A 22457-nucleotide genomic window follows, 5' to 3' on the forward strand; every position below is an offset into this window, starting at 1 on the left:
TCCTGTACTATCAAATGCTTCCACATTCCGGTTCTCTTCAGACATAAAAGCAGCGGCTACCATAATTAATTGGATGGCCATATTTTTAACCTCGGCAGCATTTTCTCTTGACAGTGAAAACGTTCTTGACGGTTTTTTGAGCAACATTCTGCAACTAAGAAGTATAATTAAGGATGGACAGCCATGATCATATCAGAGATGCAAATGCAACCTTCAGAAATTCGTAAAATTTAATAATGAACTACTATGAAGAGGGAAGAACCTGTACGGTTAGCATGTACCAAAGTATTGTGAGGTAAGACCATAAGACAGCTAAAATATTAATAAAAAAACCCCGCAGAAGTCCTTGGCAGAATCAGGACATTAATAATGATCTCTACCATCTCCTCCCTCCTCCCTCCTCCATAGTACATCCAAAAAGATTGAAAAGAAAATGAAATTCATAAAACGAGAAACAAGACCAGCCCTTACTGCTATTTAAACATTATACAGCTGGAAACCCCCATAATGAATTGGCAAGATGGAGACTGGCATTTGCAGTGCGATCGACAGTAGCAATGTAGCATAGCATCTCTTCTCCTCAATATGCACTAATCAGCTGCTCGAGTATTCTGACAAATATATACGATTTAGGACTGAATGTTTCACATGTTGAATTTCTGGGGTACAGTATCAAAGTCATCAATATCAAATCTGGGCCGCTCCCTCCCAGCCTGACACCACAGCATTGTTTGATCAACAAATTAATGATTACATTAATATATAAAAAAAAAGAAAAAAAAAGAAGCACTTATCTATGTAAAAATGGAAGTTGATGTTTCTTAAAATTACAAGAAGAATCTGAGCCATTCATTTTTATATATATATTTTTTAATCTAAACCGTCTTCCCACTTCGAGGTGGGAGAGTCTACAGTAATGTCTCTTTTTTTTTTTTCATGGACATATAAGAGATGCCTGCCAATACAAAAGGGGGTAATTGATTGGATTAGACTATGAAATTTGACGTGGCTAATCTAGACCATGTCCTCTCTATCTAATAGTCGGAATGGGCACATCATTTGTCCACGTGGTAGAATCAATGCCTTATGACATTTGAAAAAATAACAAACCTTTGTGATAATAATAATTCACCTACAAAAATTAACCCAAAAACTATGGAAGAAGCAAAGTATCCATGAAACACACCTTCGCCAAATAAACAGGGTCACATGAGATAACTTCATCCACAGCATTCAGTTTCTTTGACAGTGCCATCATCCTGGGAACAAAGTTGCATAAAAGATCCTTTCAATCACACTTCAGCTTTTCCATACATGCTTTCCTGGTTACTCATCTAGTATAGATTTGAAAGATAAAAAGTATTCTTGGTTGAATCCATCAAATAGTGGGTCTGTTTTTTGAGGTGGGCTGGGGCGGCTCTGGTCTCCAACCCATTTTTTTCCAATGGAAAGCTATTATTGCTTATTCATATGAAAGGATCTATGAGTTTAGAATATCAACTTGCTTATATTTTAGAATAGCATACCTTCTGAAATTTTTAATTTTTTCATAACCAGCATACCTTTGAATTGATGAATCAATATCCTCAATCATCTCACATGTCTTGTACTGTTCAGGATCCTCATGAAAGCTGACCATTCCATCCTTCTGATTAATAGTAGAAAATATCTCACCATCTTGAATCTATAGAGGGGGGAGGGAAAAGGGGAAGGGTGTGTGGGACAATACCTATATTAGATAGTGGTTCAGAATAAACAACAGGTAGCATGCACTGGATAGTTCTTATAATTGAGACAAAACTAGAGGCTACCATTTGAAGCACGTGCATCTCTGCTTCCTTAGGAGTACTCAGGTGCACCGTATTGGCAATATCTTGGAGTGACAGAGTCAAGTATGTCTGTGTCAATCTTTGGATGTTTCGCTTGTATAGAGAAGATACAACCTGTTTTACTAATCCAAGATTGTTGTCCTGATAAAAGTTCAAAGGTTTCAGAGTTCAGACAAAGACAGGACAAGGCCAAACTCAGGCAGTACACGTCATGATGGATCTCAATGTTCATGTCAAAGGCATGGAGATGAAGAACAAAATGGAAGTTGTAGAGAGCTCACCAATTCAAACTTCTCACTGTTTGCCGCAGCACAGCTTTCTAATTCTGCAATCTTCCCAGTGCTATAACTATTTGCCAAATCAATGTAATGCTACAAAACGAATAGCATAGCTTGTTTTAAAAAATATGGACACACTATTAAAAACAAGGGTTAGGCATATGCACTCCCGAAACACAAACATACAGACAACTTTTACAGGGACCACACAAAAAATTGCACTTTAACCAATTCTTCTCTTTCTAGATTTTACTTCCAATCAGTCAACCTCAAATCCTCCATCTATTGCACATTCCATCAAAATCTAATCAACTCAATCAAACCAACTACTTGGCGTGGCTACATGAAATTGGTACTTCTCAAAATTCTCAAAATTCCTACGCAAAAGAAAGTTTACAGATTACCAAGGCACGATGAAAGGGACGCAAGACTAGCAAATGCAATGTACAATTTTAAAGTGGACCCACTAATTCTTTAATCATGCTAAAACCAATGTCAGAAATTTCGTGAAAATTTTTGGTTTCAACAAAGGTTGAAATGAAACCAGGTATGATACCTGGGTCTTACTAAGTTCCGGTCAAAATTTTGCCATTGTGTTTCGGGTTTTCAGAATTGTTTAGCTCAAAGTTTTGATCGAAATCTTGCAATACGTTTCAGGTTTCGGTATTGTTTCACTAGTTTTCAACAGTTTCGACTCCACAAAGAGAAGCTTCCTAGAAAACCTCAATTTTGTGATTTTTGGCTAAATTATTCCCATATCTTTGCAATGAATCATTTATAACATTCGATAACTATAAACAGGTTTCTGATTTTATGTTTATTTATTCCTAATGCATATTTTAGTTGTTTTAATTAAATCAAGTGTGTTCTAATACCAAATTGTGTATATACAACTAATGTAAAACTAGGATTGGCAAGGCCAACCTAATCTCAAACGGCAGGATACTTATCAAAGAACAACCAATAACCATTCCAGCAGTGCACAGTAGTTCAGGTTTAGAGAGTAGGCCAAATAGAAAACAGTGCAGCCATACGATCTCTACAGGAAGTTGTTTTCTGATCAGGCTAGGAACCTGATCTCAGGTCCTTATCAGGGATTGTATTAGGCCTATTTCTTCATAGTTTCATAGGCCAATATCAAAGGAAACCATATGATCACAAGCAGCTCTACCAATTTCCGTCCTGGATAGAACCAAGGTTCACGGTATCGGGTTTCGACCTCTGGGGACACCGAAATTTCGTTGAAACCTGGGAAATTCCAAGGATACTGGCGATTTTTTTTTCCGGTATGGTGGAAACTTAGGTTTCAACCCCCAAACAGTGTTTTTTTTGTCTGATTTTTTATGTACAGCCTATTTTGAACATTTCTAACACATTCACATCATTAGTTTCATAAAAAAACATACATAAAGTCTTACTTGTGTGGTGAACCAAAGGTTCGATAATCATTACGTTGACTTGTTGGCTTAAATTCTGAAACTTTACTACATAAGGACTATATATAGTCTACAATCTACATCAAAACATAAGGCATAATCCAACTGATCCAAAATAGATAAAAATATTACATTATCAACAGTTATCTATCAACACTCAACAGTAGTGACTCAATTACTCAACACTCGAAAGTAGTGACTCAATTCCAAGTAGAGTGTCTAGGTGGTTCCATCCAAGTAGTGACTCACTACCCTCAAGGCACACATGTTATCTTTTCTAACATTATTTAGTAAGCTATATATACTTTATATCATAAAAAATCAACATTAAGCCATATCAAGTCATTAAAATCAACATTTCACCACATCAAATCATAAAAAATCAACATTACGTCACATTAAGTTATAAAGAATTAACATTTAGAGAAATGCTCTTGTTCTATAACAAGTTTGATTGGTCAAATGATTTTTATTTTTACATGAAACTTTTTGTATTAGATATAACAAAAAACCACATTTCTAGCAAGGCTAAGATTACTTAAATCTGAGTTGTAATGACATTTATGCTCCGGTCAAACTTATTTTCAAGTGCGCGAATGCTATTAAAATCGCTTGAATGAAAATAATTTTAGAGATATCAAAACAAAAGATTATTTTACCGGACTTTTGGTTTTTAGCAATGTTTTAACATTATAAGATTTATAAAATTTTTATAATTGAGAAAAACCACAACATTTAAAAGTTGAAAATCGCCCCTATAACCAAAATCCAATTTTTGTTCTTGGATTGGGGAGTTGACTTTTTATCCTTTAGAAATTTGATTTTTAAACTATTTTTATTGGATTCAAATAGGGGGTATTTCCTTATTTATGAATAATATCTTAAAAAAACATTTACTTAAATGATATTTGGAATAAATAAATGCCAAAAAATGAAAATCTCCACTGTTTCCCCAAGTTTTCCACATTTGGGAGAAAAAATGGACAAGAGAATGTCAAAATTTCCCATGTTTCGGTCAAAACCTTGTTGAAACAGGTGATTTTTTAAAATCCCCTAAGGTTTCGTTTCGACCTTAGTCGATACCTACGAAACATGCGAAATTTTGCATGTTTCGCTCGAGTTCTCGAACCATGGACAGAACAGATCACTATAACAGGGTTTTTGGGAGATCTTAATTATCTCACTAATAGCCGGTCAGAATGACTAGATCTTTTGGTTGATTGATGGTCCAGATGGGAGGATGACTCGACCCAAGTTTCAGCCAATTCTGATGGCTGAAACTGCTTTGGGTAACTAGCAACCAAAATAGAAGCTTTTGAATTTCTGGGCACAACTGAGAGAGGAAATAGTTTTAAGTACCTGTAGCGCGTGGACTAAGTTGAGAGAAGAAGAAGAAGAAAATAGCTTGAAGAAGAAAAACCTCTCGGGCTTCACACCGTAGAGAGTCAATTGGATCAAACACCAATTCCATCAGCCTCGATCAAACACAAGACAACTCTTCATGGAGAAGATAATAGCAACAACCATTAATTTGTTTATCAAAATCGTTCCGTCTTTAGGAGCCTCTTCTTCTTTATATATAATGTTGATGGGGGAAGGAATTACAAAATAGTAAGTTCCTCAAAAGGAAACCTTAATTTGGCCTCCTAATAGAAGTATAGAATACTTACTAACAACTAAAATTAGAAACTAAATCCAATGACTTGACTTATAAGAAAACAAATATAATTTAAATTAAACCCAACTTAAAAGGAAACTAATGAAAAATGAAACAAACTAATAATCCAGTATGAAACCATAATACCCCTAGTTTAGGCACATAAGAGTGGTCTATTACACTCAAAACACATGAGATCAAATGCCCAACACGTATGGAACCCAATGCTAGACTATTCCTAATAAAACAAGCCTATTTTGGTGATGAATCTGCATCACAACAGTGTACAACGTACACTACCAACCCCAGGGTGAGAAGCCGAACTACCATGTTGAGTGTTTTTTTTTTTTACAATCTAAGGGGTTCCACTATGTTTTGAGGGCATACAATAGGGTTTCCTAGAAGTTTCGAGACCTAATTCGGCCATTTGGGCCTCAAAACCTGCAGCCAAAACTTACCAAGTTTCGGTCTTTTCACAGTATTGCGAAATATTTTGGTTTTGAGCCAGGTTTCAAACCCAAAACTTCAAACCTTAGGTAAAACAAGTTGGGTAGGGTGGGGAGGGGAGGGGGGGGGTCACTGAATCTGCTCCTATATTAGGTTAGTGGAATGATGTCTTCTTTCTCCCCATATACCTATCTGAGATTGTAAGGTGTTTAGGAATCTTACATTTATTCTTACTGTTTAAATTTTTGCTTGACAATCGATTTGAGTCAACTCAATTTTACTATTAGTTTGGGTTAGTTGCCTAGTTTTATACTCAGCTTTAATTATTTCCCAAATTTCAGATGCCATAAGCTTTATCTTTTTAATGAATGGTACTATGGTAGTCTTTACTGTCTTTTAAAAGTTTGAGTTGAGGAAAGGTATTATCCCCATCATTTTTATTCAGGCCTTATTCTCATGGAGTGGAAATGCTACCCTTCTTAATTTCAGTATTGAAGAGGCTCCCACCTAATGAACAAAAGATCTAGCAATTTGGACATGATTTGGGAGAGTTACGGCCAAGAGTAACAAGTTATTAATCTGACAGGGCCAACCCAATATGTGTCCTCTTGATTCTTGAGTATACAGGATGGCTAACTGACTCGTAACTTAGACTTCAACCTTTCTAGTTATTATAAATTAGTCCACAACATTTAAGCCTTGAAATAAGATAATACACCAATAGCGAAAGAAATGGTAACCAGAATAAAGGGGAATATAAATAAAATAGATAAGAAAAAGATGAAACTCCAAACTGAAATCTTATGGGCTACCAAATTCTCATGTAACCTGGTCATATCTTGCTTAGACATGATTGAACTTGTACTAACTTTTTGGACTCTTTAATTGTAATTGCCTATCATGGATAATTAATGAAACCTAATGCTTGCCCAGATTCTGGCTTGGTGCTTAATGTGATTCTCTTGGAGGTATGCAACTCTCAGGAGGTGAGACTTAATGACGTGGAATCCAGAAATCCTATTTGGGTTCGCTATAGGCCCACCAAGTGTTGAATAACTCAAATAAGATATGTAATGGCAATTCTGTAAATAAACTGGGTTTTTTACTGAAAGTGGCACTTTTGTAAATAAACAGAATCTTAAGGCCTACTTAGGAAGGCAATGGGGCAGGGACAAAACAAGTATTAAAATTAATGGTTGAGGACAAAGTTGGAAAGAAACTAATTAATGGGTAGAGGCTAAATTGGAAACAAAGATAGGGGTATTCATGGAAATCAAAATATGAGGTTTTAAAACAAGGAGATGAACAGTGTCATCTTCCTCCATAGCAATGGCCCCAGCGGCAACCCTTCTCACATGTGATCCATGAAACTAAGGTGATAGAAGTTCAATCTCAGTGAAAGTTTAGGAATATATTCCTAGCTCCTGGCCCTACCGAGCACAAGAGATGGCAGCCCCAGCGAAGGTCAATATAATTGATATTCTATTCTGCAATAATGTATGGCTGTAGGAAAGAAATATCAGACCTGAACTCTATTATAAGTTATAACTCCCCAGCAGGCTCTTGAATTGAGAGCCAGCATAATAGGTTGCATATGGGTGTCAATTGAAACCCCCAAATCTGAAACTGAAACAGGTGAACACCGGAGAGATCGATCCTCAATACGAAAAGCTAAATGGTCGCCAGGAAACTGACCACTTAAGGTAATTTCAGAGAACTGAGACAAAGGAGGCAGAATAGATGGGAAAGGTAGACACCAGCAGCCGCACAAAGAGTTAGGAAGGGGAAGGGGAAAAGGAGGGATGAGAGGGAGAAAGAGAGATCGACAAGGGAGGGGGAGGGGAAGAAGCTCGCCACACATAGGCCACGTAGGCACCAGATAATTCACAATTCAATTCATTCTCAAATCTAATTACAGCATATATAAGAAATTAAAACTACTAAAACTAGAAACCAACTCTAAATAGGCAAATAAAAGCAACTAGGAAACTACTTTCCCCCTATCTCCTACCAAAGAAAGATAAATCAACAAAAGATTACAATGTTATTCCCATGTTAAAGCCTAGATATTCTACCGGTCATAAAAGGCTAGAAACTAGAAACAGGATTTTTCTCATTTCTTTCGGATCCATCAAATGCAGAATTTTCTCTGTTTTCAAATCATATAAATCTTCACAATTTCATAAACAGAAACCCAATCACATATATTCTTGATATATTCTCAAACCCTGACATTAGATTCCTCTTAGCCTTCAGAATCCTTCCTTTGTGTTATTATACATCAAGCATTCTTAGTCTGGTACAATGTCCATTTCCTTTTCTTTCGCTTTTCAACGACAGAAATTATATAATTTAATAACAAGCTAATTAATTTAGTAAAATCCCAATCCTGAGTCAAGTACCAAACCAAGATTGTAATACTGCAACGGCTGTCCCATATATAATGGAAAAATAAGAATTTAATCAGGCTCTATTTGATTATCATAGTTGAATAAACTGTGCAGTCATGCAGATGCTCAATAATTTAAGAGTGTTAAAATTTAGTTGGACACAGCCTCTGCTGCAAAGCAGGAGTTAAGAAAGCATACATTTGCCCCGCCAGACCCTGCAGTAGCTGGAGCCTCGTGCATTGGGTTGCTCTTTTTGTTAAAATTTAGTTGGCAGATTAGAATCCGAGTATGAAAGTGAACTCCCCAGCTACATAAGACTTCGAATTCCCCTTAGTCACATGAATTAAAACATGCAAGTATCATGATGCCCAATCTAGCGCAATTCCTAGCAGTTTGGACTCGAGGACCCAACAAGCCTTAAAAAAAAATAGAGAAAATGGCCAGCACCCAAGACCATGTAACTTGTATCCTTTAGTATAGCATTTCTTTTACCACGATTAGATAGCATTATTTAGACCAAGGAACATTGAAGGGAGTGGTGCACCAATCCATTCAACATAAAACAATAATAAAAGAATGTGAAAAACCCAAAACTGGAACAAAAAAACTGCACATATTGTCTTCCTTTATTTATTATAACAAAGTATCATCTTGAACATGTAAGAAGATAGACATGAGTTCTAAACAGGACAAAAATGAAACCAAAAGCAATAGTTATTAGATAAGTACCTGAGAGAAGTTCTTCAGACTCCTTTGAGCGACTGAGGAAGTATACTTGGGGAAACTAGTAGAAAACTGCCACAGAAAGTATTATAGCTCAATAAAGGGAATCATTCGATCCCAAAAAAGAAAGAAATAATATCAAACAATTAATTGTTTTTTCTACATCAAGAATTATCAATGCTAAGTACTTGTAAGTTGTAACAATGACCAAGCAAAATAATAATAATGGTAGAATAAACAAATGAAGTCTGGAATTTCCTCTAAGATCACTCACCTTTAGATGAATTTAACAAAAAATACAGAGATGCTTTCAATAAAAGAGAAATAAGAAACCAAAACAACTTGCCCAATGCACATCTATACAAATTTAAAACCAAGATTTTTCCGTTTCTTAACTCTTTTCAAAACTTTATCACTCGTCAAACATAAAGCACTGTTCTCTAGTTAAAGCAAAGTTTTAAGGTCCTGCGAGAATTTTTTTCAGATCAAATAATTGAGAAAACTGCATCAATTTCTTCAAAAACCATACAATGACACAATTCCAATTCCCGGAAGTAGAAGAATGAAAGAAGAATCAAGCCAACCTGACCATTATGGATTAGTGAAACCAAGATGTACTTTTTGTATGCTTCAACAGCTATAGCATTTGTACTTGACATAGGTGCAGTGACAACCTGTACATGAATAGAGATGAATAATTGAGTAGGTCAAATAAGTTTAATGGCCATTATCATTATAGAAATCATAAAAAAAATAAGCAATAGCAGTAGGTCTTCTACATACATTGTGTAAGAGCTCCATAGCTTTGCGGAAAAGCTTCTGTCCTATGCATATCATCCCCCTATTAATAATTTAAACATCATTTGTCAATTGCAGGGGTCAACACACTAACACTAAACACCAACACTAAACCAAAACTTAGAGATGCAGTATGGTCAACAACATAAATGGGCAAGAAAAGAAACTGGAACTACTAACATTAGGCAAACAGCATAACCCAATAAAACTAAGGACTGATAATATCCTCGTGAATTTAAAAGAGAAAAATTAGCTTCTCATGAAAGAAGAGTGATGTTCTATTCGTCTAGAATGCTGAAGTCTATAAGCCAGGTCTCTAACCCGTAATAACAATAAAGAAAGAAGTCCCTAGGCTGATCCACCTCGAATATATCCTCTTCCAAAACACACAGACCAGTTTTGTAGCACTTTGCCATTAAGCAAAGTTGAAGAAAATCTGGATGTAAAGCAGTTAAATGTTCAGAAGAAGGCTGAAGCTTTCTGACAGCTGTCCGCAAAGGTCCTACACCCCGTACTGGTGCTTCAAGCAGCAAAACTTGGTCTTTGAACCTCTTGCACACACATGTAACTTAAGAGACAACAAAGCAGCCAATATCAGTTAAGGAAGTAAGGTAGGCAATTTTTAATGAATAAACTTCCCTCAACCATAAGGTTACTTACATTTATCAGGTGCCAGCCGTATCTGTTCTGGCAAGCAAGAATTGATGAAGTTAGTAATGCAAACAACAAGCTCACTGGCCTGTTCTTTCTGGATCGAAGCAGAAGTATATGCATCCCTACGAACAAAAGCAGAGGATGTCAGCTCAATCAATAAACTAGGCACAACTAATATATTAAAAATTAACACAATCTCTTGCAAATCGATAGCCCTTTCTACAAATGACTCCATTCTCCTTCCTAAGACCCTATGCCATGATACACATGACCCAACAGCAATGCTATTCAAGTACCAAACCCTAATGCCACGCAGTTAATGCTAGCATAATACAAGTCCAGAAGTTTTAGAGACAACCCTAAAACGCAAAACCCCAAAAGAGGAAGACAATCACAAAATAAGAATCTAAGTGATCCTATCTCCAGAAAACATTAATACTAGCGCGTTAAAGCGAGGAAGTACAATGAAATTGCTTTCAGTTTCCTCCAAACACTTAATCAAATTATCGATTGATCAAAAGCCAGTTTTTATTGGACCAAATATTTCATTACACGATCAATGTGATATAATAGATTTCGGAAATTCCAGGAAACAAGAATATCGTGATAATCAAACAGAACACATCAAACACCTGGGGAGGGATAAAGTAGAAGATAACAGAATACATACAGAGAGAGAAAGGGTGAGGGGGGAGCTTACAAGATGTAGAGATAGCCGAGAGAATGCTTGGAAGGATCAAGCTGCTCCAGAAAAGGGGCTACTCGGGAGCCCTGAGATTGGAGAGAATCCTCGGCTTGTTTCAAGAGGTGGTGAAGATGAGAAACATCATCAACGCTACTAGAAAACCCTTGAATGTAGGAGATCAGAGTTTCTATGGGTTCCATTCGAGAGTGAATCGAGTTCGGCTTCTTCGGCTGTTCTCTCTCGACTCTGAAGTCTCAATCCAGAATCCCAAACGCACAAAATAGCTCTCTCTCTCTCTCTCAGTTTGAGGACTGAGGAAGGGCCTATTTGCAGTTTCCCGGTATGGCAGGGAAAAGGGTTTTTTTTTTAATCTCCGATTTAACTCGGCAGGGCTCAATCGACCAACCTAGTACGGTAAGAATGGTTTGGCCTAATAATAGACCTAAACCAAACCTGATTGATACCGATTCGTATCAGAATCAGATGATACGGCCGATTCATGTCGATTGACTCTGACCAATTCCGGTGGATTCGGATCGGAAATAGCATAGCCGATTCGATTATCGATTCCGAGTTTTAAAACCCTGGTCGTATGATCGTATCTGTTCAAAATTCTTTCCCAAATAGAACTTGCTAAAATTAGCTCACAGGGCAGACGAGAACGATAACAGGTGTTCGCCGTCTGCGTCGCGAGGTCTCTGCTTGATGCTTGCCTCCTCGTAACAACTCGGGCTCAGCGAAGGCAGGTCGAAGAAGAATATCAATGGCGGAAGGAAAACAGCGCGAAGCAAGCTCTGTTGTTTCTGAACTTATAGACTTTCTTAACGCTTCTCCCACGGCCTTCCATGCAGTTGGTAATACTTCTCACAATCACCTCTCTCTCTTTCTCCGACCTTTTTTTTATTGATAATAAAGTCCATTATATGAACGGAATTCCAGAACCTTATGATTTCGTTTTACTTCGATTGCATATCCCCCAGGCCCCAGTAGATTTTTAACTTTGCTTTTGTCACAGATGAGGCGAAGAAGCGGTTGAAGAACGCAGGATTCGAGCAAGTCTCAGAAAGAGAGGACTGGAAACTACAAGTCGGGAAGAAATACTTCTTCACGAGGAATCACTCCACCATTGTTGCTTTTGCGATCGGGAAAAAGTAAACGGAGGGATTCATTGGGTTAATCATTTATTGTACATTGGCTTCGTTCTTGATAGTTGTCTCTGAAATCGCGGAATTGTTTGCTAGATATGTTGCTGGAAACGGATTTCATATTGTTGGGGCACACACCGACAGTCCATGTCTGAAACTCAAGCCCATTTCAAAGGTGATTCCCTTCTCTCTTGTCTTTCTCGGATTAAATTCACTTTGGGAGTTTAGCAAGTGAAGAAACTACTCAATTGTATCCTCAAGCCAATCTTAAATACATAGTCATGCAACCCTTGGTGAAATTATCTCAGATAGCTAAAGGAGGATATTTGGAGGTCGGTGTCCAGACATACGGAAGTGGGTTGTGGTATACGTGGTTTGATCGCGATTTAACTGTTGCAGGCAGGCTGATGATAAGGAAAGGAAAGGGTGATTCTGCGTCTTATATGCATCAACTTGTAAGGATTAACGAGCCTATAATGAGGATTCCTACGTTGGCAATTCACTTAGACAGGTCTAAAAATATGATTTGCCCACTTCATTGCATTTTTTTTTTTTTTTTTTGGGTGAAACACTTCATTGCATTTTACATGACATTAAAGATTCTGTTTTCTGGGGTGGATATAATAGCATCTTCATGAACATCTCCTCTTTCATTCCTCACCCGAACTCTGCAAACTTGTATTATTTGATAACAGGGTTTTAATGGGGTATTCTACTCAAGATTAGGGTTAGAAAACCTCATGTAATCCAACACCCTAGGGATTAGGGATTCAAAATTGAAACCAAAATCTAGCTACTTCACACATAGCACCTTTGATTTAGAAACTCATAAAATAGAAAGTTGCCAAAATTAATAGTTAGATTGGAAGATATGGGGCAAAAGTCTCAAAAATAGAAAGTCACCGAAATAGAAACCCAGGATAGATTTAGTAACTTCACACTTGCTAGTGTGAGAAATAGCAAGTGGAGCCAAAATAGAAAGTAGGGAATGAAATAAGTAACCGAGGAAACAAAGAAAGAAGAGGGTGTAGAAAATAGAAACTTGGACAAGTATGTTGCTACCGTAGGACACCAAGGAGAGAAATGGTCTAAAACTTTAATGGAAGAAGGAGAAGAAGAAAGACACTTAAATGTGGAGAAGGAACCCACGAACTCCAACCTGGGCACCTACCAAGGTTTTCCTATGCATCCCATAGTAGAGCAGTTTTGAATCCCACAAAATCATGCTCTGTCTCTCATAGAACTCACAAAATCAAGGCTAAATTATTTCTCAAATCATTTGTAGTGGGTATGACCCCCTTAATGTAGAAATGTAAATGAAGACTCAGAACAGTGCCAAAACAGAATCTTTTCTCAAAGAATAAAAATCCAGATTATGGAAAAATAGCATAAATTGAAATCAGGTGACCAGATGAACTCGAATTTCATGTTGAGTTCTGTGTTTAGGGTATAGAACACTTGATGAATAGAATATAGATCAATCTTAGTTGCACTAGAGGGGTATAATGTTGTTTTATGGTTGTCCTTGTTGGCAACCCGGCCACGTGGCAGTGATGACGTCACCAGTTGGGTGATGTGGTAGCGTTTAGTGTCACTGATGAGAAAACAGAGCCACATGGTGTGCATGGAGTGGTTTGACACGTCCATGGTAGGTGGTGCGGATTTCTGGGTCAAAATTGACAAAATTGACCTATTTACGCTCGGGGACATTTTTGACAGTGAAAATGGCATTTTTGGAAGACCGTTTCTTCATGAAAAAGATATATTATAATTTATGTAGTCCAACGCTTTTGATTTCGTGGGGTTCCGATACCATATGAAAAAGTTATGGCATCCGCGGTCAAAATATAACTTTGTGACAGTCGGGGGTAGTTTCGGCATTGAAGATGAATTTTTTGGAAGAAAATTTCTCTATATAACGATACGAAAAAAATCCAATCTTTCCAACGCTTTTGATTTTGTCATGTTTCGATTCCGTATGAGGAATTTGCAACACCGGAAAGGTCTAGGGGCATTTTGGTCTTTTTACATGGCTGAGTTGGACAATCGGGTCTTCTGGAAAGTTGTAGAGCGTTGAGTCATGGTTCTGTTGCACGACTGTATTCCGTTGTAGAGCACAGACTTATGGGGTTGACTATTTCTAGACTTTTCTCCTATTGCACGACTGTATTCCGTTCATTTACTTATTTCTCATCTGTTCATTTTGATTGGCCATTATTTCAGTTAGACATTAAAAATGCTTTTCTGTATTGAGTGAGGAGGTTTATGTGGAGCAACCTCCAGGTTATGTTGCTCGGAGGGAGAATAGTACTCAGGTTTGTAAATTACGTAAGGCTATTTATGGTCTCAAACAGTCGCTCAGAGCATGGTTTGATAAGTTCAGTCCTACAGTGGTGTCTTGTGGTTTTTCACAGTGCTGTAGAGATCACTTGGTGTTTCTTCACCACTGAGGGGGTAAGCTAGTTGTCTTAGTTGTCTATGTAGATGGCATCATCATATTTGGTGATGACGTGGTTGGTCTTGCAGAGGTAAAAACATATTTACAACAATATTTTCATACCAAGGACCTAAGTGATCACTGTTTTCTTGGTATTGAGGTTGTGAGAAGCAAGAAAGACATCAATATGTCTCAAAGGAAATGTCTTGGATCTTTATTCTAACACGGGTAGCTTCCGATGGACCCTCATCAGAATTTTGGTGTTGATGGTGATCCTCTCAAAGATATACATCAGTATAGGAGTTTGGTCGGGAAACTAATATACCTTACAGTTACTAGACCAGAGATTTTCTTTTACAGTTGGAATATTCAATGCAGTCTCCTTAAAAAGCTCACTGGGATGTAGTTGTATGGATCCTTCGTTACTTGGAGGGTGCCCTTGGTAAGGGGCTGATTTATTGTCCCAATAAGCATATGGAGTTAGTTGCTTTTTTAGATGCTGATTAGGCTGGATCAACCAGTGATCGTCGTTCGGCTGCAAGATATTGTATGTTTGTTGGGGGTAATTTGGTTATATGGAGAAGCTAGAAACAAACGAAAATTGCATGGTCAAATGTTGAAGCAGAATACAGAGCCATGTTTCAGACTACTGCCAAGCTAATGTGGCTCAAATGACAACCAAGTAGCTATACATATTGCCAATAATCCAGTCTATCACGAATAGACCAAGCATATTGAGGTGGATTGTCATTTTGTTCGAGATGCCGTGTTGAAGAAGCTAGTTGAGACTCTCCATTTGTTTCCTCTTCAGATACGCTAGTTGACGTGTTGACTAAGGCTGCGTTTGGTAACGTTCTAAAAAACGTTTCTAGAGTTTTTTCGTTCCCATAAAGCGTTTGGTGCATTTATGGTGTGTTTCTTTTTCTTTTTGGAAAAAAAAAAACTGAAAATACGAGAATTTACGGAACGACAAAAGGTAGTTCCGTCGTTCCAAAAAAAAAAAAATGACTTTTTGACACAGGAACTGAAATTTCCATTTTTGACACGAAACGTCATTTCTGGAACAGAAAAGTTACCAAACGCAGCCTTTTTCCCTTTTTTTTTTTTTTTTTACTTTTTGTTCAGAAAAAAAAAAAGAAACACACCATAAATGCACCAAACTCTTTATTCCGTTTTTTAAAAACTCCGGAAACGTTTTTTAAGAATGTTACCAAATGCAGCCTAAGTCTTTATTTCTAGTTTTCGCAATTGCTATAACAAGCTGAGCATGGGTGACCTATATGCTCTAGCTTCAGGGGGAGTGTTGAAGGTCTAGGGATAGTTTTGTCCTATCAGGTTCTGTTGTTTATTGGCTTCTTACTTATTATTGTAATAAGTAAGGTTAGGGGTATTTTAGTCCCAACCAAACCCTTTTAAGGGAGGAGGGGCTTGCAATAGACATAACAACACACTATCACATGCTGCTTCTCTCCACACTTGGGTGCTGTTAGATAATTTCTGTCTAGCAGGTCCCCTGCTAACCCGAGCGAGCATTCAAATATCTGTCCTATATTCATTCGTGAAGTAATTTTGTTTAACTTTATAAGTTATAAGATGAATGGTTTACATTCACTAATATTTTTATTTTTAACTGATCAGAAGGTTTTTTTGAATAGAAGTTCCAAAGAAACGTAGTTCTATGTCTAAAAAGCATATTCGTAAAAATATTTGGAAAAAAGGGTGGTATTGGGCAGCGTAAAGCTTTTTTGTTAGCGAAATCTCTTTCTACCGGAAATTCAAAAAGTTTTTTTGGTGGGACAAATAAATAATCAGGCCTTGGACTAATCTGAATCAACGTGATTTGATAATTAGCGGCTTCTTCCTTCTTCTCTCTCTCTCTCTCTCTCTCTCTCTCTCTCTCTCTCTCTCTCTCTCTCTCTCCTTATCTTCCCTTGGTTTGATTGCTTAGATTCTGGTTTGTAACTGAACTATAATCTCTAATATTTGGGCTCATAGAATTGGCTCATTGCGATGGTAAACACAAAAATATTAAGCCCATGGCCCATATGAGACACTTAAATGACACATATTAGTCCATTCTTGGTCTAGTTTGATCGTCTGGTTTGCTTCTGGCCTTCTTGTTCTTTTGATCTGCATCAGGTTTACAACGTCCTTTTCCTTTCTATGCCTTCTTCTATACTATTGCTACTGATGGTGTTTTTGTTTCCTCGTCATTGAACAGAGGTGTTAATGATGATGGATTTAAAGTGAACACACACAATCATCTCATTCCAGTATTGGCGACATCAATTAAGGTGATTTTGAAACTGTGGACATTAATTTCTGTTTGGAGTTGTCTATTTGTGATTTTGTGATTATTTCTTTGAGCCTGGTTCCCGAGATGTTTTGAGGATATATTTTCATATCTGTACAGTTTTTGTGGTTTTGCCGAGTAAATTTTTCTGAACAAGTTAACTTTTGAGGATGTTCAATTAAAAATGTCATTCCTAGAGCTATCTGTAGTTAGTTATGTTTGCATCTTAGAGATCAACAAGAGATTGTCGATGTTTAGTTATAACTAATAAGGTGTTTTGGTTTAGAAATGGCAATATCTTGGATATGGGGCTAAAAATTTATTTCAATGCTCTAGGGCCCCTAATAAGTTGCAACATGTATGATTATAAATGGATTGGAACCCACTGCCATATGGGCTCCATCTAAATATCAATTCTATCAAATATCAGCTTGAACAAGACCAAATGGTCCTAATACCCTTGTCACCCTTATTTTGTTGTTTCTCCAATCTCTCATCGTCTCATTGTTTAGTTCCCCATGTATTCCTTTGCTCTCTAAAGCTTGGGGTAGTTCCTCATTTAACTCCTCTCTTTATCATCTCATTTCAACTCCTTTCTACCTTGATATAAGTGGCTTTGACCCTATCTTTGAGACCAGTCTTATTTGTAATCAATTGCATTGGGTCCACATCAGTACGTACCAAACTGACCAAACTGACCACAGCTTTATTTGTAATCAGTTACATTGGGTCAAAGTGTCAATAACTACTTACCAAACTGAACCACTCTTCTTCTCCATATGATGATCCTTAGGCATTCCATTATATTAGTTGGCCATACTCAAAGCACTATCCTTCCTTAAAAGTTTTATTATGAATTCCTATTTCCTATGTTGCTTTGTCAATTCATTGGAGTGCCATATCTATGCATTGGTCTTGTAGTCGTCCCTCTTGAAATTGTCAACATCTAATTGGGTTGGTTATTTATACTTTTGTAGGTGTTCTGGGTTGCTAAAATTATTGTCCATGGTATCTGACACTTTGTTGGTCCAGTAATAAGTAATGCAGTCATTCTCTTTACAGTTTTGCTGTGCAATTTCCTTCTAAAATAATCCAACATTAAGTAATAGAATATCACGCATCAAATCATCTTAGTTTGTTATCCTTGCACAGCTTACAGAAAAACTGGGATCTTTTCGAGAATGAAGGCACTAGGGACTCTGTTATAATGAGACATATCATAATCAGAGATAACCAATCATAAGATTATAGAAACAGCTTACTGATTTCGTTCATTGACTCATGGTACCATTCATAGTTTGTTCTCCTTGCACATCTTACAGAAAAGCTGGGATCTTTTCAAGAATGTAGGGACTAGGGACATTGTTATAGTGAGACATATCATAATCATAGATAACCAATCATTGAGGCTGCGTTTGGTAATGTTTCAGAAAAATGTTTCTGGAGTTTTTTCATTTTATGGGAACGAAAAACGGAATAAAGCGTTTGGTGCATTTATGGTGTGTTTTGTTTTGTTTTTGTTTTTTTTTTTTTTTTTTTTTAAAGGTAGAAACGAGAATTGACAGAATGACAAAAGGTAGTTCCACCGTTCCAAAAAAAAATAAAAAAAAAAGGGCATTTTGATATAGAAACTGAAATTTCCGTTTTTGACACAAAACGTCATTTTTGGGACAGAAACATTACCAAATGCAGCCTGAGTCATGGTAGCTTTGACTTTATGCTGTGGACTGTAGGTAGCTATTTGGCTAAATTTTTTAAAACCTTAAGAGGAAGGTATAGAAATATGCATGCAGTTGGTGTGTCATTCATTACTTCTCTCGCCCTGAATTGTTGATGCTTAATTGCAGGCTGAACTCAATAAGGTGGTGGCGGAGAATGGTTCAGTTGAAGATGGAGCCCAAGGTGATGTAAAAGAGAAGTGGAACAGTGAAAACATGAAGCATCATTCACTTCTATTAGAGGTTGATAAAATTTTGCTAGCAGTACTCTTCTCTTTTCCAATAATGGTTTTAGTTTCCAGAACTTAGATAATTAGGTGGATGGTGAAAGAGTGAGAATGTGGACAAAACCATGTCAAAGGCTTTAGGTTGGGCATCTGGAAATACTGGGTTTTTATTTAAGTCTGATTTTAGTATACTATTCTGATTATACCTTCTCTTATTATTATTTTTCTCTTTTTTTCCCCAGCTGCTTGCAGCTCAGGCTGGATGTGAACCAGATGAAATATGTGATTTTGAGTTACAATTATGTGATACTCAACCAAGCACCACAGCTGGTTCTATGAAAGAATTCATCTTTTCAGGAAGGCTTGACAACCTTTGCATGTCGTTTTGCTCTTTAAAGGTCAGTATTCTAGCTACTTATCACAAAAATGTGGAGAGAGAGAGAGAGAGAGAGAGAGAGGCATTCCTGCACAGTCTATATATCCGTATCATACATCAAGCTAACCTTATGATCTCCAATGCCTCTACTTTAATCAATTAATGCTGTAATTTTCCACTAGTCCCTTTTAGCTATGGGATTTTTGTCCATTACACCTACTGGAAGGTATTGCTAAAGTACATGATTGCACATGCAAACCTATTTATCATAAGCACACAATGCAGTGGAAGACAAGAAAGGTTAGAATTGAAATTACCATAAGAGATGAGTACCTAATGATCACCAAACATATAATGATGGCTCTGAAACTGCAAAACACATGCCCAAGCTCTAGTGCTTTTCAAAATCATCTTCTTATTATTTCCATATATTATTGTTGTCAATATAACTGCAGTTGTTAGGGCGGCATTGAAAACTATTCAACCCATGGTAAATGATACAGCATTAAATAATGTGTTCTGCTTGTATCTTGTATCTACTTTAATCAATTAATGCTGTAATTTTCCACTATTCCCTTTTAGCTATGGGATTTTTATCCATTACACCTACTGGAAGGTATTGCTAAATTACATGATTGCACATGCAAACCTATTTATCATAAGCACACAATGCAGTGGAAGACAAGAAAGGTTAGAATTGAAATTACCATAAGAGATGAATACCTAATGATCACCAAACATATAATGATGGCTCTGAAACTGCAAAACACATGCCCAAGCTCTAGTGCTTTTCAAAATCATCTTCTTATTATTTCCATATATTATTGTTGTCAATATAACTGCAATTGTTAGGGCATTGAAAACTATTCAACCTATGGTAAATGATACAGCATTAAATAATATGTTCTGCTTGTATCTTGTATCGAAGGTTTAAAAATTCGAACCCTTGGTCGAAACCAAAATGTTTTGCGAAATACCAAGATTTGGATTGAATTTTTGCACATTTCGGGGAAAAAAAATAACAAAATGCCCATTTCTGTGGTTAAACAATTGAATTTTTCCCTGAAACTTCTGGGCAAGCCTATTTAAGCATGATTACACATGTTCAAACCATTAGATTGAAGAAAAAAACACAGACAAAAAAAAATGGTAGTTTTTGGCTTCGGAACTTAGGTTGCTAGTGTACCTTGTAGTCTATTGTATCCTCTCTCTTATATAACCTTTTCCGCAGATAATTTAGTGCGAGAAAACACAACTTAGAATAAAAGCAATTAAATATGATAGAAGAATCACTTGGACATGGCATCACCCACTTTGTCCTTTCAGTCAGACCACATGTGTTTAATCTTTCTTTGCCTAGAATATTGTTTCCTGAAAATGGCAGGATCCTCATCAAGGATGCCAATGAAATCCTTGTCTACTGCGACTCCTCTCACACTCTGTGACTGTTGGTAGGGAAATTTTTTTTATTCTTCTGCTGTTTCTTGTCCCCCTCATCTCTACTCTGTGCGAAACCACTACCACCAGCCTTTGGTGCAGCTGATCTAGAGGAACCAATTCCTCCCTGAACTCTTTGGCTCTATCTTGCTCATGCAATTGTGTAACTTCGCTCGCGGCCCTAGCAAGTCTTATTTGTCTCTCCTCTACTTTTGTCTCCACATCAGTAGGCATATCCTCATCATGGTTTAAAGATCGGTACCTATCGTACTTATCGGTCCTTACCAATACAGTACCATTGATACACTACATGAAAATTTTAAAATCCTTTTGTATTGATATGTATCGTTCGTTACATACCGATACGCCACCAATACACATCAATATTCTAAAAATTAAAATCGAGGTGAAATGTACGGTAAGATATGTGCCGATATGGTGCCCCCTACGGTCATATAATGGCCAAGATGGGTCATTTTTCTGTAAAACATGATTTTTTGAGAGGGGTTATTGTTCTAAAGTTGCTGTCAGCCATTTTTCTCTCTAACTAAATTGGAAATCAATATTAGAACAAGGATTTTACACCCATAAACAACTACAAACTTGGAATTCTCAGTGTGATACTCTCAATTTAGTGTTTATGCATAATACATGTTATATATAGCTTTTTTTAACTATTTTTTATGCCAAAGTGTATAAAAAGGTGTTTCCTATCCATTTATGTGTGTATCTCCAATACAATACGATACCCTCTAATACGTATCATGTTTTTGGCCGACCGATACGGCGACCTATACCGATACTAATCCTTGATCCTCATCACTATCATATGAATCCTATGGTGCTTGGTGTCTCAAAACACTACCTCCTCAAACTCTCCACGAACCTTCTGCTTTGTCCAACTTCCTCTATATTCTTCTCTTCATGAAGCCAGCCATGGCCTTCTATACCCCATGAAGTTGGGGTGTCAATCGGTCGGTTCGGTTCGGTTTCGATCGGGTTGAATCGGTTTCAATATGGGAATCAGAGAGACCAAAACCAATCCATTAAGGAACTTCAATTTTCGGTCAATTTCGGTTTTGGTCCGGTTTGGTTTTTTTTTATTTCGGTTTTTCAATATCGGATTAATACTGGTTTAGATCATAGTTTTTAAGGCGGTAAGGCGACGGAGGCGTTTGAGGGTTTTTCGGAGCGCCTTAGTGATAAAGCGGGCATAAAGCGTCGTCTTATCGACTAAAGCGTTCATGTGTAATTTTTTTTATAAAACCAATCTATTTGGCTCAAATCCTAGTTGAATCCTATTACTCATATGTTAAATAAATATTAAAGGTTCATATTCATACCAATGTAAGATATTCATCAAGAAAACAAATCAATAAAGTGAATAAACTAAGTTCATCTTCATCAATCATCAATCATCAGAACATATTAACATATAATATAAATACATAATTATGAAGCAAAATTATAAAAATAAAGAAAAGAAGACATAAAAAATATAAGTATTTATTATACTTACCTCTATGATGCCAAAATGAGTGTCTAAGCTCTAAGATCATCCACTATATTTCTACTTTTGTCAATGAAGAATGAAGCTCACCGCTGCCAGAGCAAAATGGTCGCCTAGATAATTGGTTCTTCCTTATTCCTTGATTCCTTCTCAAAGCCCTTTCTTAAAACCCTTGACAAAATCCAAACCCTGTTTGTGAATTGTGTTTTTATTTTGTTTGTTTTGGTTATTTTTGGTGGAGTAAAGCCGATCCCATACATCTCAAGTGTTAATAAAATCATACACCTACCAATAAAAAATCTATGTTTGGAATCTTCGTCAAGTAATTTTAAAATGTGTTTTAAAAAAAAAAAAAAACCCATAAGGCACCACTTCACATAAGGTGGGGCACTGCCTTACCATCTCTAGATCGCATCA

At 36.8% G+C, this 22457-nt stretch overlaps 2 protein-coding genes across 2 annotated transcripts in view; one reads left to right on the forward strand and one right to left on the reverse strand.

Moving 5' to 3' along the window:
• Window positions 1–212: 212 nt before the first annotated feature.
• LOC122078821 (COP9 signalosome complex subunit 3-like) lies at window positions 213–11249 on the reverse strand. Its single transcript, XM_042644967.1, has 11 exons — window positions 10913–11249; window positions 10219–10334; window positions 9880–10126; window positions 9544–9601; window positions 9345–9434; window positions 8767–8832; window positions 2111–2200; window positions 1812–1970; window positions 1563–1684; window positions 1187–1259; window positions 213–713 (listed from the first exon to the last, which is right to left on the reverse strand). Exons 1-11 carry the CDS (start codon window positions 11095–11097, stop codon window positions 645–647), a joined length of 1275 nt encoding a protein of 424 aa, XP_042500901.1. The 5' UTR covers window positions 11098–11249; the 3' UTR covers window positions 213–644.
• Window positions 11250–11505: 256 nt separating this feature from the next.
• The window catches only part of LOC122078820 (probable aspartyl aminopeptidase), a 24710-nt gene continuing 13758 nt past the window's right edge, over window positions 11506–22457 (forward strand). The window contains exons 1-7 of the mRNA XM_042644965.1: window positions 11506–11751; window positions 11913–12048; window positions 12139–12217; window positions 12351–12553; window positions 16701–16773; window positions 18620–18733; window positions 18960–19115. Coding sequence (XP_042500899.1) covers window positions 11661–11751; window positions 11913–12048; window positions 12139–12217; window positions 12351–12553; window positions 16701–16773; window positions 18620–18733; window positions 18960–19115 — 852 coding nt within the window. The 5' untranslated portion in view covers window positions 11506–11660. The remainder of the gene's footprint in view (window positions 11752–11912; window positions 12049–12138; window positions 12218–12350; window positions 12554–16700; window positions 16774–18619; window positions 18734–18959; window positions 19116–22457) is intronic.

Source organism: Macadamia integrifolia, chromosome 5 (assembly GCF_013358625.1).
Source record: "Macadamia integrifolia cultivar HAES 741 chromosome 5, SCU_Mint_v3, whole genome shotgun sequence".
Classification (NCBI taxonomy): Eukaryota; Viridiplantae; Streptophyta; class Magnoliopsida; order Proteales; family Proteaceae; genus Macadamia; species Macadamia integrifolia.